Source organism: Neoarius graeffei, chromosome 7 (assembly GCF_027579695.1).
Source record: "Neoarius graeffei isolate fNeoGra1 chromosome 7, fNeoGra1.pri, whole genome shotgun sequence".
In the NCBI taxonomy this organism is placed as follows: domain Eukaryota; kingdom Metazoa; phylum Chordata; class Actinopteri; order Siluriformes; family Ariidae; genus Neoarius; species Neoarius graeffei.
In genome coordinates, this window is record NC_083575.1 from 44,774,091 (window position 1) to 44,790,204 (window position 16,114).

At 40.4% G+C, this 16,114-nt stretch overlaps 1 protein-coding gene across 1 annotated transcript; it reads right to left on the bottom strand.

Moving 5' to 3' along the window:
* Window positions 1–1,320: 1,320 nt before the first annotated feature.
* sfxn5a (sideroflexin 5a) lies at window positions 1,321–16,114 on the bottom strand. The gene is made up of 14 exons (XM_060925730.1): window positions 15,992–16,114; window positions 11,749–11,817; window positions 11,238–11,315; window positions 10,988–11,014; window positions 10,728–10,782; window positions 10,209–10,234; window positions 9,981–10,034; window positions 9,824–9,880; window positions 9,467–9,532; window positions 8,248–8,338; window positions 6,591–6,706; window positions 4,894–4,979; window positions 3,427–3,544; window positions 1,321–2,403 (listed from the first exon to the last, which is right to left on the bottom strand). The coding sequence occupies exons 1-14, from the start codon at window positions 16,046–16,048 to the stop codon at window positions 2,326–2,328; spliced, it is 978 nt and encodes a 325-aa protein (XP_060781713.1). The 5' UTR covers window positions 16,049–16,114; the 3' UTR covers window positions 1,321–2,325.

Consider the following 16,114-nt stretch of genomic DNA (forward strand, 5'->3'; position numbering starts at 1 on the left):
AAGTACAGGATGTGTTGCTTACTCTTATTTAAAAAAAAAAATCTAAATCTCTCAATAGAAATGCATGTATAGGGCAAATGGGCATGAATATACAAACTATATTGCCAGGCTTGCCAATGTCAAAATGGCAGCAGAACGGACTTTTGCTTTATATCATTAAATTTGAAATAAAATAACAAGCAGCACTCTTAAAGTTAATCTTTCTTTTTTTAAGATATAGTATAATTGACAGCTTGAATGAATGAAGGCTTTAAGCTTGGTTTAAGTTAGTAAGAGGGTGTGCGTGTGTGTGTACGCACGCACGTACGTTCCCCAAGGCTGTTCTATATGGTTAATGATTGTGCATGCAGCTTCATGTCCCACCCTCTATCACCATGGCCCACCATGACATGTTGCCACGACACGCAGGTAGAAAAACAAAGAGCTCCTCTCTCCAGATCTGTAGATGGCTCTAATGATAAAATAAAGTCCATGTCACTCATTTTACAGACCTGACAAAAAAAAAGATAACTGTTTATACATACACACAGAATTGGGTGAAATATTATTGTACTGTATCATGGCTAGGGTTGTGGTTAGTGGACTGTTCGAGCCTTTGCAGCTGCCCAGTTAGTCAAGACAAGTAAAAACACAGTATGCAGTATGACAAAACAGGATATAAGCAGCAATTTTCTGCATTAGTGGAGATAAGTGGTATGGTACATAGTTAATAGAGAGAGTGGAACAACAATAGGAAACGTCATTTAATTTTGATATGGAAAAGAACTTGGCATTGGGAAGTATACTTCTACAGTATTTGCCACAACACAGTCACTGCTGTGTATTTTTGTCGTTAGTCTGGCGTACTAGTCATAAAGTGATCTTTTAGGTCAACAAGCTGTAATGTAGAAGGATATATGAACTCTTCTCTCATATGGCTTCTAAGGAACAAACCAAGCTCATGTCTGAACGCCTGCACTGCAGGACAAGTAAAACATCGGATAATTGACTAAACTGTCAAAACAGTCTGAATTCTTTCTCCCACATTTAAAAAAGACTATCAGATAAGATTAAATATTAACTGAATAGAAACAATTTACATTATCGTGTGTCTAAGGCCCTGTCCACACGGCAACGGATTCAGGTGAATCTGATAAAATTGTTTGTCGTTTCGGCCTGGCATCCACACGGCACCGGCGTTTTGGGTACCCCAAAACGAAATCTTTTGAGAACGGGTTCCAGAGTGGAAAGATCTGGCAACGGCGCCGTTGCGAAGTCGTCTGGATGAGTAGAACGGATTTGTTTACGATGATGTCACAACCACATGTGCTTCACGCCGGGTAGAAGTGTAACGAACTCGATGCGAGTTGTCAACAAATCCTATAACTTGGTTCATGAAATGCGCTTACAAAATATTTTCACTGTGAATATTGTGTAATGGTGCAAAGTGAGAGAGAGAGAGAGAGAGAGAGAGAGTGAGTGAGAGTCAATCCCGCCAGCAAAAATAGGGAAAAAAAGGAGCGATCTCACCTCTTCAGATGTTGGTTTAAGTCCTACAATACATTCCTCAAAAAGGGCGTAGAAGAACAAATTAATCCATCAACGTGTAGCATTCAATTTATTCCGGACCATTAAAGACGCCGCCTTCCGCATAGAATCATACGTCATCCTCGCCGCCATATTGGATGGGTCAAAGCGGAGAATAAAGATGCCTCATTCATGTGCTGCGTTTAACTGTACCAACAGGTTTGCCATCCAAACGAGATCACATGGGATTACCTTTCACAGGTGAGACTGGAAAAATACTTTTCATTTATTTGGTCATTCTAACGTAATTTTACGAACAGATTTTTCTGACTTTGTGGCTAATATGAAGTCTCGCGCATAATAGTTTATGCGCATGCGTCCTTACTTCTTCTATTGTTGTGGTGTCTCCGATGGGACCGTCTTACAGCGCACCTAGAGGTGTGGCATGTGTATTGCATCGTTTTCAGCAAGCGCTGCGTTGCCATATGGACCTGATATTTTACTGATCCGTTGCCCATGTGGACGCGATATATTTTTTTTAAATCTCGTTGCCGTTGTCGTGTGGATGTAGCCTTACAAACAGCTACAATTGAAAAAATTAAGGTACTTTTTCTGTCATTCTGATGTTAATTTCATGGTGATTTGGCAGTAATGTTCTTGACTACCCAAGGAGACACTTGATTGCAGAGAAGGCAAGTGATTAGTGCTGGTGTGTGAATGCACCTGTCACGGTGTGCAAATGGTTCTAAAATACACATACACACATCTGACTCATGTTACGAAAGACTCCCGAGTCGTTTATTGCAAGTGCCAAACTGGTTAAAGGCCTTTGTTGTAGGTCAGGAACTTGCATTCAATTGCTGCAGAGATCTCTGGCTCAAGCTGAGATACATGAATCTGAGAAAATGAGACAGAGAAAAATTAGACAGACAGACAAAAGCAGTACACTATATTTAGTGACTCGACAGTCACAACATATCTAAAAATCTGAACTAATCTCTGACTCCAGCATAATCATCAGTTAATCCTAATTCCTTTTCGATAAGACTTAATATGTACACATAGCCAGGGTCATCATTAGCCTGTTAAACTCAAAGCCTCTCACACATCTTAAATTACCTCAAGTACTACAATATTAAGAGTTAAGTGTACCTCTTTTTATATATCCATGTTAAGGAGCTGATCTCTTAGCTAAAATTACATTCATTAACCGTAAACATCCACTCATTAAGATGTTTAAAATGTTTATTCAAAAGAGAACTGCATCTTTTCCATGAGCGCCTCAAGCATTTTTCACAGGCATTTTTCGCAGGCAAAACTGACGCTTAAAAAAAATTAAATAAATAAATGCAAAAATAAAGAGATGAGTTGGTAAATGTCCAAGGCAAAGCTAAAACGTGCAATATTTTGCTCAGAAACAGATGGCAAGGAGTGTGCGAGTTTGTGAGGCAGAATCTGAAACAGACGTGCCATGGGGTGTGAAAAGGTGGGGGTACAGGAGTGGCGGATTTTTGGGAACGCACTCGTCTGGAACCCTCTGAAACGTGTAAAGAGGGAGCGAGAAAGTGATAGGAGAGGAGGAGGGGAGAAGAGAGAGAGGAATGGAAGAAGTTGGCAGCACATATGTCTGCAGTTCAGTAACCATATGGATGAACAGCTTATTACAGACCATTTTAAAATCATAACCCTCTTCACAAGAGACAAAGACAGAGGGAGAGAGAGACAGGACAGAAGAGCTGTTTTGTGTTGTGTCATGTAGTGTCCTGTAGAGCTGCTGCGTTTTTGTTTTGCGTGTTGAATTAAGTGCCGAGGTGTAATGTGGTACTGTTTTGTTGAGATTTGTTGTATTATGCATGTTGTGCTGTGTTAGGCATGTTGTATTGTGATTTGTACATAGTGCAGGGTGTTTGGTGTTCTTACCTGACTATTCTGGGGGAACAGACTGATGGCAAGGGGCAGAGCCAGGCCGAATGCACAGAGACACACCAAGCTGTGTACAGGCAGCACAAGGCGAGGGTGTGTCTTCAGTAAGGGGAGTCTAACAAACACACACACACACAATTCCACAACAAAATAAACTCTCAGCATCATGGGCATTCCTGTAATCATCATTAAAATCCCTCTTTCTCTGACACTTCCTCTGTATGGTGTGAGATCACTCTGTGCTGACACCTCCCCCAGCCCTCACTCTTGGTCGCAGTGCGGCATGGGGGCTTGTGGGATAGCATGCTCGGCAGGAGTCCCTCCATAGCAGCCCTAGTTTAATGAAGGCAACGGCTGCTTAATGACGACTTCATCAACACATACGCGTGATGAGCTTTAATTGGCCAACAGACACGACCAAGCACTCCGCATGTGCGCAAAGTATATGTGTGTGTATAACAGGAGGGAGAGAAGGGAGGAGGGAGCAAGCAACATCGTAATGAAAGAAGTATGTTAAAGATCTTTTATCATCATGTCCATCAGTCACTCTTAATTTGGTCTGAGAAAGGCTGAGAGAAAAGGAGGAGAGGAGCGCATGAACACTCTGAATGGAAGTGGCAGACAGCAAAGAGACCTGCAGGTAGAAATCGATGTTAAAGGTTCGACCATCACACATGTGTAACACACACACTTCTCTCAGCACACTAATCCATCAAACACACTTCTCTTTCAAAATCCCACATTACACTGACCCTTCTCCTCTCATGTTCTCGCTCTATTGAAAGCCAGTGAGGGTGAGCTAACTGGCAGCATTGCACAGAACAACTCACCGTTTGCTCGCCACACACACACACACACACACACACACACACACACACACACACACACACACACACACACACACACACACACACACACCTGTGAGTTAAGTTATGAAAACTGAGTAGGTGGAACAGAATATGTCAGCCCTATCAAACTCTCGCAAAGCTCCTGTCCTATGCAAGAAAAGACTTACTTAGGCACACACTGGTATAGGAAGACCGACACAAATACAACACGAGTGAAGCTCTCTTGAATAAAGAAACTTGTATTTAATATTTCTCATTATGAGATAGTTGTGTTAATAATTAGCCTATTTCTAGTTAAATTTACTAATTTTAATACTTTTCTCTAGAAATAAGTTTGATATTTTCTTTGCTTAAAAATATAATAGAGAAAGCTTAACTGAATTTTCCTATATTCAAGGTATTTTTGACTTAAGATAGCTTTAAGCGTTTTTACTGTAAAAGTATGATAAGCCTGCATGAATATGCACAGTAAAACATCTGTTATCTACTACATACGAGGACTACAGGAAGCAAGAACACCACTGAGGGTTACTCTGTATGACAAATAGTTGCACAAGTTATCAAGTATTCCAACTCAGAACTGTAAACAGAACATAATTTAAAAAAAAGTGCTGACCTCTCCAGCATAGCCATCAGCATGGGTGGCAGCACCAGGATAGGCATGGGCAGGACTACACGGGTCACCGCTGTCTCCAACACAGCCTGCACACAAACTTATCCACTCATCACTCAAGCACATAATCAAGAAAGAAAGACTTAAATGGGAAATCTGAGACCTCAGAATCAAAGTTTTTTTTTAATCTCTCTCACACACACACACACACACACACACACACACACACACACACACACACACACACACACACACTATATATCACACATATACACACACATTATATATGGACATGAGTGTTTTAGTGGGAAAATGCACCACTCATTTTTCATGCGCTACATCCGGGACATGGAGAACCAAAACTGTGGCATAAATCTCTGTCACTCATGAGGAAATCAGTGAATTGTTTTGATGAATTTGGGTAGGTTTTGTTTGTAAATGTGTCGATATAGTAAAAAGAGAATCACATGTTGGCTTGAAGATATGAAGTTTATCTTCTCGTGTTGAAAAACTTGCATTTTTCATACGAAACACATCACGGCTCTGTGTGATATTTTCCACTATTTCACTCTGATGATGTCACTCCCAGTGTTTTTCCCACTGACTGGACACGTTATCAAAATGGTGAACCGGTTTGTGGACGTGTCTATATAAATATAAAGAACATTACACCGTGACGCAAAGATATGAAGTTGATCTCGTGTTGAAGATATTTTCACTCATTCACTTACTCGTGAATATGTTCACCACTTGAAGGTAAGCTTTATCTCTTCACGTAACTGTGTAATATCCACACACACACACACACAGTATACTTTGAGTCCACAATTTACAGTAAATATATATATGGACACAAATGTAACAGATGCATTATCTGCTCAGACATATTCTTGATATGTGATCTCATCAGTTACACTTTAACAGCAGCATTTCAAATCTTATGGATAAACACAGCATCTTCTCCTCCAAATATGACGACTTCCAATTATGGATGAGACTGAACAATATTTAACCAACTGTTTTGCTCTCGCCTTTGAAAATCCAACTATCCTGAAACCCCTAGTGACCAGCCTATGCATATAACCCAGACTACCAAATATCAGTACAAGAAGTTGATATTTATACCCAAAATCAGAAAATTGCTGTACAAGGGGTTGGTATTTCATAAGCTTCATTAAATACGTTTCTTCTAAATATAAATTGAAACAACAGCCAACTTCCAGGATCAACACATTCATCTTACGCTCATCAATAATGGCAATATCTGGTCTGGTAACATTTATATTGATAAATATATCTGCACTAGATAGGGAGAACATTTGTGGAGAACACACACATGTATGTATAACTTATGAACAAAAATATAAAATGTCAACTTGAATCTGACTAATTTTGATAAAGCTAGGAAAAATACTGTTTTAATGCAAAATGTTTAAAACCTACATAAACACAATGGAACCATTTTCAGATTTGTGAATGGACGAAAAAACAAATAGCCATCAATTAATCTGTGCCGTGAGCCAAAAAGGATTCATAAATATTTTCCCTAAAAATAGCTTCTAACTTCAAGAAGTCTGAGAACCTCCGATTACACACCAAGCCTTTTACAAAAGTAAAAAGCATTTCCTAACTGAATTTATTTGTAGCTGTATGTATTGTATTTATAACGTATTTATATGAGAAACTCAGTGTCCACTCACACGCCTGGCTGCCAGCTTAGAGGTGGCCACTATGTTACCGTGCTCATCCAACACACTGATGCCTTCAGACAGCTCACTATGACGCATCAGCAACACATTACACACATTGGCACTCGCTATGAGAAACAGAAAGGACAGAAAACATGGTTAGAACAGGAACTGTAAATTAAAAAATTAAAAAGTGCTCTCTGAACAGCTCGTGGATGTAGAGATCTGTTTAATTGGGAAGACTTGCATATGCTTCTATTTATAATACTGAAGGGATGATTCAAAATATGACAGAGATCTTTGTCAAGAACAGTGTTGTACTAAACAAGACAGATAAAGTACACTTATATAAAAGTTAAAATGTGTGTTTGGTGATTTAATTAAAGTAATAAGATTAAAACATTAAAATAGCTCCACACATTACACAAATCAGAAGAACATTAAAACAAGACAGTGATTTACTCCGTGTGTGTGTAAGCCTGAAGCATTTTTAATTTGCAGGCCTTGTGTTGTGAGTTATCAGTGTTCGGAGCTGCAGTGTTATGGGGCTGAGTTAATTGGCTGAGTAAATAGCTATTCACCTCTGAGGGGTTTAGACCAGATCAATTAACCATACACATGGGCGCGCACACACACAGGCTCAGATACAGGCATATGCACACACAAACGTGCAAATGTACAAGCATAAAAACAAACACTTCAAATCGACCATGAACAGTAAATGAGCTCTACTTTATGTTTTCTATGTGTGTCAGGATGACAAGAAATCATACACAGTGCAGATAAAATTAAACTGACGCAATAAGCTCATGCTCGCCTGAAGTGTGTCTTCAGACATTAACGGAATTCCAGACCTGAGCTACACTACTACAATAAAAGGTCAAAACATCAACGTCAAGGACAAAAAATAAAATGAAGGCATTATTTCAAACCAATCATCTCTATTGTGTCCAATTAGCTAAATTTAATAACCTTTGATAAATAAACACTGGGGAAAAACAACAACAATGACATGGCGGCGTGGAGACACGCATCCCTGTGCTGACACAGAGAGCACTTTAGGCCTAATTAACCAATTAAAGAGCAGCAACCAAGAGCTAACAAGGCTCTGTTACCCAAGCCAAAAGGTAAGGGGGGACTGGATGATTTAATTAAAGGGGAGGGGTGAGGGGACAAAAACAATTTAATTACAGCCAAGTATCCCCAAGGCATCCTGGGACTGTCTCTCCAAGCCCCTCTGGCCTTGTTAGAGCCGCAGAACGCTAATAGAACAGTGAAATAGCGTTCCAGCGATTCCCCTCTGACACCAGTCAAAATAGAACATACGAATAAACAAAAATAAACAACCACTTAATGTATTGGTGGTTAAAAGATAGCACACGCAAGTGGCATTACAATTACAAACGCAGGGCAATGAGCATTCAGACAGATGACATGACATAAATGCGTACATGATCTTAATGAATTCATATTTAGCTCTACTGATTACATCTTGTTTCTAATCATTAGGTATTCATAAGGCCTGCAAGACAGGGAGGGGGCTATCTCAAGGATCAAGGATTTTTATTGTCATTGTAATCCACAACGAAATTCAGTTTGGCAATCTCTGCCAAGAAATATATTAAAACACAACCCTAAAACATCTTACACACACATTATATATACATACCAACAGCAGGAAAAGGGATGAACCTTTGGACCAGAAGCCATGTGGCTGGGCTGAAATGCTCAGCTTTTCGAATCAGAACATTCAGTCCCACCTATACAGTACACACATGTATGTACAAACGCTCCTGAAAAGAAGTTATGTATTTAAACCAAGTAAATACATAACACTATTTAAACTAAGTATGATCCAGTGGGTAGAAACTAAGCTAAACAACAAAAATTCATATCCAAACTAATCATAATTATACCAACCCAAAACTCAACCTTTATTATAAACTTAACCCCAGTCCAAACATTAATAACTGCAGCAAGCTCTTCAGTAAGCTTCTTATTGTCTCTGGGCAGGCAGCTTTACATACACCTGTATTGCTCAATACATTTTTTGAGCTCCTAGAAGACCACATTCATAACAGGTCTGATGATGCATCATTATAATCTGAAATAAAAAGAGAGAAATCACTAACAGTGATACTCGACTCGGTCACTGGACCTTATCAGTACACAGCTAAATAAGTATAACACAAATGCACTGCATGAATGATTTACAAATCACAAAATATCATTATGCTGGGTTGTAGAAGCATGTTGAGATCAGTTCCTATTAGACTTGTAATCAAATCGTAAACATAGCAAAATGTCCTTAAGTCGAACTCTTTGGCTGAAAACTCTCACACTTAATTAATAAATTTGTTTTCCTGTGCACAAGGACAACAGGTCCCCTCAGGACCCATGAGGCTTGGTGACAGGTCATGACAGGCTGTGTGAAGTTGCTTCTTGCCTGTCTTTTGGAGTCTCTGGTCATTTCCAGCAGCTCCTGTTACAGGCCCCGTCTAACTGCCATCTAACAGCCCTCCCCTTTTCTCCTCCATCTCCCCCCGCCCAGCAGGGGGCCTCGTCAGGACTCGGGTTTTAATTAGTGACCCCTCCCTTCACTTCCCACAGGCATGGGGCCATTTGTAGTTGCCGTCACCGTGGTTATGGCTGTCATGCCCCAGGGCATCAAACCGCCGCCCAGCAGGGCAGCTAATTGGCTCTAGAGGACACAGGGGGCGTGGTTATATCCAGTCATGTGCTAAGATCTGAGCTCTTAGCTGGTGTACAGAAGCAGTGACTGACAAATTTATACTTGACATCTAGGATCAAATATGTTCTAAGCACTCTGTGTGGCACACTTAAACTAGTCATTTGTGTCCTGTGTTGCATGTATGTGTTAAACTCACTGCGATGGTAACTGCACTGCTGACTGCACCCAAGTATCCCTGGAAGAATTGTGACATCCCTGTAGACTACAAAACAGAATCAATGGTTTTGAAATAGTACTGATAACAGTAAGGACAGATAGATGGAATATTGAAGTTTAACTAATTAATACAAAGAATTTTCATTTCTTTATATCTACAGTGTGTTACATGTACATGCAGCTTTAGCGCTCCAGGAAAACCACTGTGAGACTCCAATAAATGAAGCCTAATCAAATTATTGAGCCCAACAGAAATACTCTTCAAGTAGGACTAACTGCAATACCACTTGTACATCTCTACTGCACCCTGGAGGAGAATGCGCTGCTTATACTGTACCTTAGATGCGTTGCGATTGCAGTAGTTCACACAAGCATTATGGCTTTGGTTCAGCCACTGAAAGACCCAGTCAGAGGAAAAAACAACAACAACGAGAGTAAATAATCTATAAACTAACTAGCATGAACACTTAACTGTGGCAAGGAAATAGATGTACCTGCCAGAAAATAGTCGAGGCCAGGGTCTGATTGGGAAGTAGGAGACCCACAACCTATCAGCCGTTATGAGAAACAAGAGGGTTTTTTTTAAAGTACATTCCAGCTTTATAAATGTTCCATGTGACAAAATATGCTTTGGCTTTAAAGTCTTCTTCAAACAAACTAAGAAACTCAATTTACAGTATGCCTGCCCTAATGGTCTTCATTCTGGATAATAAACAACTTACCACTGGTGTACCAAAGGGGATATAACCTAAGAAAATGAAAAAAAAAAAAGATGACAGGGAAAATGCTGAATACATGAAAGCAAAGTTAAAGATTTTAAATATAAATCTCTGGAAAGGGAAAAAAGGGCCCAAATATCCTATAGACAGACTTCCACATATTATTAGCATTGACCTTTCACATGGTAATACCACTGTGATTATAGTCTAAAAAGACTCTAGCATTCATTCCTGAAGTAGCCATCAGCCTTTTCTAGCAAACAGGTCTTCTTCTGTCTCTCTGTCTTTAAATAGCTGTGTTAACACCAGGCTAAAACACTCCTATTTCTGAGAGGCCCAACAGCAGTTCCAGGCAGCAGGAGCCGAAGGCTTTAATCAGAATCCAGCTGAGTGTGACCTTTCCCAATCGCTCAGACCACACATTTCACCTGCCATTCTGCCAGGGCTCCTGTGCTGGTAACAAGGAGCAAACAGCCAACCGACACACACCCACACATGTTGGAGGCATGCTGACACCCTCACCTGACATGCGAAAGGGCATGGGGATCTTCTCTCCAGTGTCTGGATGGAAGATGGCCTGTGTGTGTAATGGCCACACAGAAAGCACCAAGGGAGTGAGAAAGAGAAGTGGGGTAAAAGAAGGCAAACAACTTGCAATCACTTTATTATTATTCTTAAGTCTAAAGGAGTGTCTATCAGTGAGTATTTATACATAAGTGAATACACAGGAGCCTAAGATTTAGGCTCTTATTTCAGGAATCACTAAAGATGTTTGGACTCACCTGTTTTACCTTCTGAGCCTCCCAAAGCTGGAAAATAAGTAAAAAGGAACTATACTTAATTTGTGACCTTTAAAAAAACAGTGACTCAATAAAAATGTAAAGATATGTGAATGGGATGGATAGGCGAGGTTGCATTCAGGTACATGGAACCTTGTTTAAAAAAAAAAACACATACTGACCACACATCTCCTCACAGTGGCCTATGATTTGTGTGTGTGTACTGAATGTATATGATGTATAACAGCCATACCTGTGCATTTGTCACACTTGCAGGAAGAGTGCATTCTTTAAATTGTTCTAAGAGTTTCACACTTTCATTCAGACGACTCTAAGACGGAAAATATATACCCATTCAAATCCAAAGAAATTCTTTGTAGTAAATGTTTCACATGGTCATATTTTTCAACCAAACAGAAATCAGATAACTCAAATGCAAAGAATCTAACCAATAACCACTTACTACTAACCACCCCAAACACATTCCCTCAAGTCATTTTGTCAAAACAATCATTTGCTTCATATCTACATAACCAAATTATCATCATCATTTGTATTTGAGACATGGAGTAAACCATGATCTTGTATTACCCGATTTAACTCTAAACAAACTGCCTGTTGATACTCATAACTCACACCCCTACATGGTCATTGAGTCATTTAATTGGTATATTTCATCCCCCATTCACTTTTCAAATTTGCTCTATTCTGGCACACCCACTTTTTCTTTTTATACCCAGAATGCAAACGCATTTCTCACATACCTCTGATACAAAGAGCATGCGAGGGTCAATCACATCCAGGAAATGTCTTAACCTCCCATAAAAGGACCCCTGGGACATGCAGAAAACACAATAAACAATCCTGCAGCGTTGCATTACCTCCTACTACAGACATAAAGTGAAGAATGTTTCATTTTACTTTGAACATAATGGCAGATGAATATAATGACCCTCTGAAACAGCTGTTTCAAAAGGATTTTTTAAAAGTATGCCTTTCTCCAATTCATTATTAATTAGTTTTAATGAATTTTAGATATATTTATATTAGATCATATTACAGATTTCTAAAGCCCCAGCGTCAGTCTGTAAGGTTCGAAGAAGCAGCTGGTGCATGCAGGTCTCAGCAGCAAGACTAGCCAGTTGTTTTCGCCACCAGGTGCAACTGCATCATTACAAACACCAACTGTCTGCTAGTTCATAAGCAGTGAAAGCAATTAAAGTTTTCGCAAGTGTGAGTGTGGCAAAGTTCTGCTTTTCACACCATATTTTACTGTACTATGTTTCAGAAAACAGACGGCAATATTCACCTGTTCGCAGTCTTTCGTTTAGGGTAGAGCTAAATTACAGCACATCTGCAGCCTATGCATTCAGAAGATCTTTTAACATTTTAGCACTGACACCGATCAGGCACACCGAATAATTAAATATTTATTTGGAGCCCATCATCTCATCTCATTATCTCTAGCCGCTTTATCCTTCTACAGGGTTGCAGGCAAGCTGGAGCCTATCCCAGCTGACTACGGGCGAAAGGCGGGGTACACCCTGGACAAGTCGCCAGGTCATCACAGGGCTGACACATAGACACAGACAACCATTCACACTCACATTCACACCTACGGTCAATTTAGAGTCACCAGTTAACCTAACCTGTATGTCTTTGGACTGTGGGGGAAACCGGAGCACCCGGAGGAAACACACGGGGAGAACATGCAAACTCCACACAGAAAGGCCCTCGCCGGCCCCGGGGCTCGAACCCAGGACCTTCTTGCTGTGAGGCGACAGCGCTAACCACTACACCACCGTGCCGCCCCGAGCCCATCATTAAGCATGCAAATTTCATCATTTGGATTTTTTTCAACATTTACAATGTAAAATGTAGGCCAATGAGATATAACATAAATAATTTATAGAGACACACTTTAAAAGGTTTTTAATGTGGCCTGAAACTTTCATTCTTGTAAACTTTTTTTTTTTGCCAGTGCTTCTCACAAAAACAGTGATATAGGTTAATTGACTGCATAGTAGGAGCAAGGGTTATTTGTTAAAATGCATTGTGCTCATCAAACTAACTCAAACGTGCACATCCATCTGGCCCTAGCTAGTCAAAGAACAGCAAATATCAGGCCTTGAATATATTATTTATGCCCGAAACTTGGGGTGAGGTAGCAATGCGAGGTTATTTTCACCAAGTGTGAAACTGGTACGGATTTTCAAATATGGTTTCAAACGCAGCAAAGATCAGTAGGAAAGAATGGAGTTAGTTGTCACACAAACAGCATTAAATGCTGTTTAACATTTTACTATTTTCATTTTTAATCTATAAAGGCAGACATAATTTACCTTATTACTGGCTGCAAGAGATTTGATGTGAGGAGAGTTTTTGTTACCTCATACCTCAAAATTAAATTTTGGCTGTTAAAGAAAAATATGTTAAAATCAATTGATTCAGTAAAATGTCCAAATGGAGTGCATGGTCAGTGTTTAATTGATTTCAGGTGTTTAAAAAAATGTGTGTAAAGTTATGTTTTAGCATTAGGTATGTGTACTGTTTTTGTAATCAGAAATGCACAAAGTGTAGGTTATGCACGTGTACATATAACATTTATATGAATGCATAAATCTAAATTCTGTGCATCATTAATGTTCTCCAATCTCTCAGGGAGTATTTTTGTTTTGTTTTTTATAAAAGGGGCCCTACAAGGGCAGCTGGTATAAATGGGCTAGCAGGGATCAAACAAAACAGCACCACCAACAGTATGCCCAGAAGGGTATGAAGAAGCAAGGCTAGGCTGAGGTCTTTCTAGCCCAGACTGTAGACTCTTGCAGTAACAGTTGTATCAGCTGATTACGTAAAATGAACTGTGCCAAAGATTTGATGTCCATGCAGGCTTTTCTGTCATGCTTCTCGGACACAGCTATAATACATAACCAGCAGTTATTGAGAAGGAATATATGAAATATAGTCATGGGTTTTATTAACTCAAATGAGGTGTATTATTTACTCCCCCACACACACACGCCCTATATCCCTTTGGAAGATACAGTAAAAAGTAGGTAGACTAACCACACATTGTCTAATCAAAAATGAAAATTACACAAAAAGATAAAATGGCAAAACTTTAAGCTTAGTGGGTTGGATTTTTTTTTTTAAATTAAAGGGTAACAACTTTTCTGCCTAGGACGGCACGGTGGTGTAGTGGTTAGCGCTGTCGCCTCACAGCAAGAAGGTCCGGGTTCGAGCCCCGTGGCCGGCGAGGGCCTTTCTGTGCGAAGTTTGCATGTTCTCCCCGTGGGTTTCCTCCGGGTGCTCTGGTTTCCCCCACAGTCCAAAGACATGCAGATTAGGGCTACGTTTACACTAGACCGTATCTGTCTCGTTTTCTTCGCGGATGCACTGTCCGTTTACATTAACCCCCCTGAAAAAGCGGGGAAACGGGAATCCGCCAGCGTCCACGTATTCAATCTAGATCGTATCAGCTCCGGTGCTGTGTAAACATTGAGAATACGCGAATACGCTGTGCTGAGCTCTAGCTGGCGTCTCATTGGACAACGTCACTGTGACATCCACCTTCCTGATTCGCTGGCGTTGGTCATGTGACGCGACTGCTGAAAAACGGCGCAGACTTCCGCCTTGTATCACCTTTCATTAAAGAGTATAAAAGTATGAAAATACTGCAAATACTGATGCAAATACTGCCCATTGTGTAGTTATGATTGTCTTTAGGCTTGCCATCCTTCCACTTGCAAGTAATAAGTGATATGCGCTGGGATCTCACACACAGCGGCTCAGTCCCGAATCGTGGCTTGTTCACTTCACTCGCGCGCTCTGTGAGCTGCGCAGGGCCGGAGTGCGCACCCTCCAGAGGGCACTCGCTGTTCAGGGCGGAGTGATTTGGAGCGCAGGATGCCTGCGGAGCCGAGCGTATCCGCGTATTGGTGTTGCTGTGTGCACGGCTAACGGTTTTAGTGTAAACGCGAATCATTTTAAGAACATTAATCTGATGATCCGCTGATTCGACGTAATGTAAACGTAGCCTCAGTTAACTGGTGACTCTAAATTGGCCGTAGGTGTGAGTGTTTGTCTGTGTCTATGTGTCAGCCCTGTGATGACCTGGCGACTTGTCCAGGGTGTACCCTGCCTTTCGCCCATAGTCATCTGGGATAGGCTCCAGCTTGCCTGTGACCCTGTAGAACAGGATAAAGCGGCGAGATGACATGAGAACTTTTCTGCCTACCATGTTTTGTATTTGGAGCAAACATGGCATGAACCCAGAACAGGAAAAAATTTAAATCGTGACTGCATCTGTCTATCCTTCTTTAATTGTGTTTTTTTGTGGGTGTGTAATAGTTTGCCCCACATCATTCTTATTACACCATAGGCCTCGTGATATAATGCATTGCTCAACTCTAATAGTTTCACAGTCAATCTGCTGATAGATATTCGAGTTTAGCCCTCAAATCAAATATTACACCTCTTGTCCTCTACATTTGTTCTACCTTCTATTCATGTTTCATATGTTCTGTGTGTTGTTTCTATTCTTTTCTTTATTGCAGTACTCATTCCATTTTGGCTTAAGGTGTAATGACCATGACATGTCAATGCTGTATTCGAAACTTAATATCTGATCATGCTAATAAAATAACATTACCAAGGATGCATTCATTCTGTGCATGTCACTCTGTGCTTTCATTACATGTCCGTGTGGTTGTTATTATTTTTTACTCAAGAAGTATGACAGCTAGGCTGAAATGTGTGATAACCAACCGTAGTGGCACTATAATACCGATAGGGGGCTCCATTAGTGTGATTTCATCACAAAAACAGGGAGGGGAGCAAACAAGTCAAATTAGCCTGCACATATACACCATACTCGTGTGTCTGTCTTATTATTTTATTTTTATTATTCGGTACACTGAGTCAAAGTAGCAAAAAACAGTGAATCGTTCGGGCAGAGTGTGTGTGTGTGTGTGTGTGTGTAATGCAGTAGGGTTTCCCCACATTTACCTGATCAAACCGCGACTCTCCAAGTCTAAACTGAGGATACAGTGTGCACTCGGACATAGTGGACCAAACCCCATGCAGTCACAGTCAGCAAAGTTTGTGCTGAAGTGCACTCAGTCTCTCTCT

Coding starts and splice junctions, on each gene's coding strand:
- sfxn5a (XM_060925730.1), bottom strand. CDS start 16,048: ATGTCCGAGTGCACACTGTATCCTCAGTTTAGACTTGGAGAGTCGCGG. Junction 11,015..11,237: donor CAAGTGTGACAAATGCACAG/GTATGGCTGTTA, acceptor CTTATTTTCCAG/CTTTGGGAGGCTCAGAAGGT. Junction 6,707..8,247: donor CATCCCTTTTCCTGCTGTTG/GTATGTATATAT, acceptor TGTTTCTCATAG/CGAGTGCCAATGTGTGTAAT.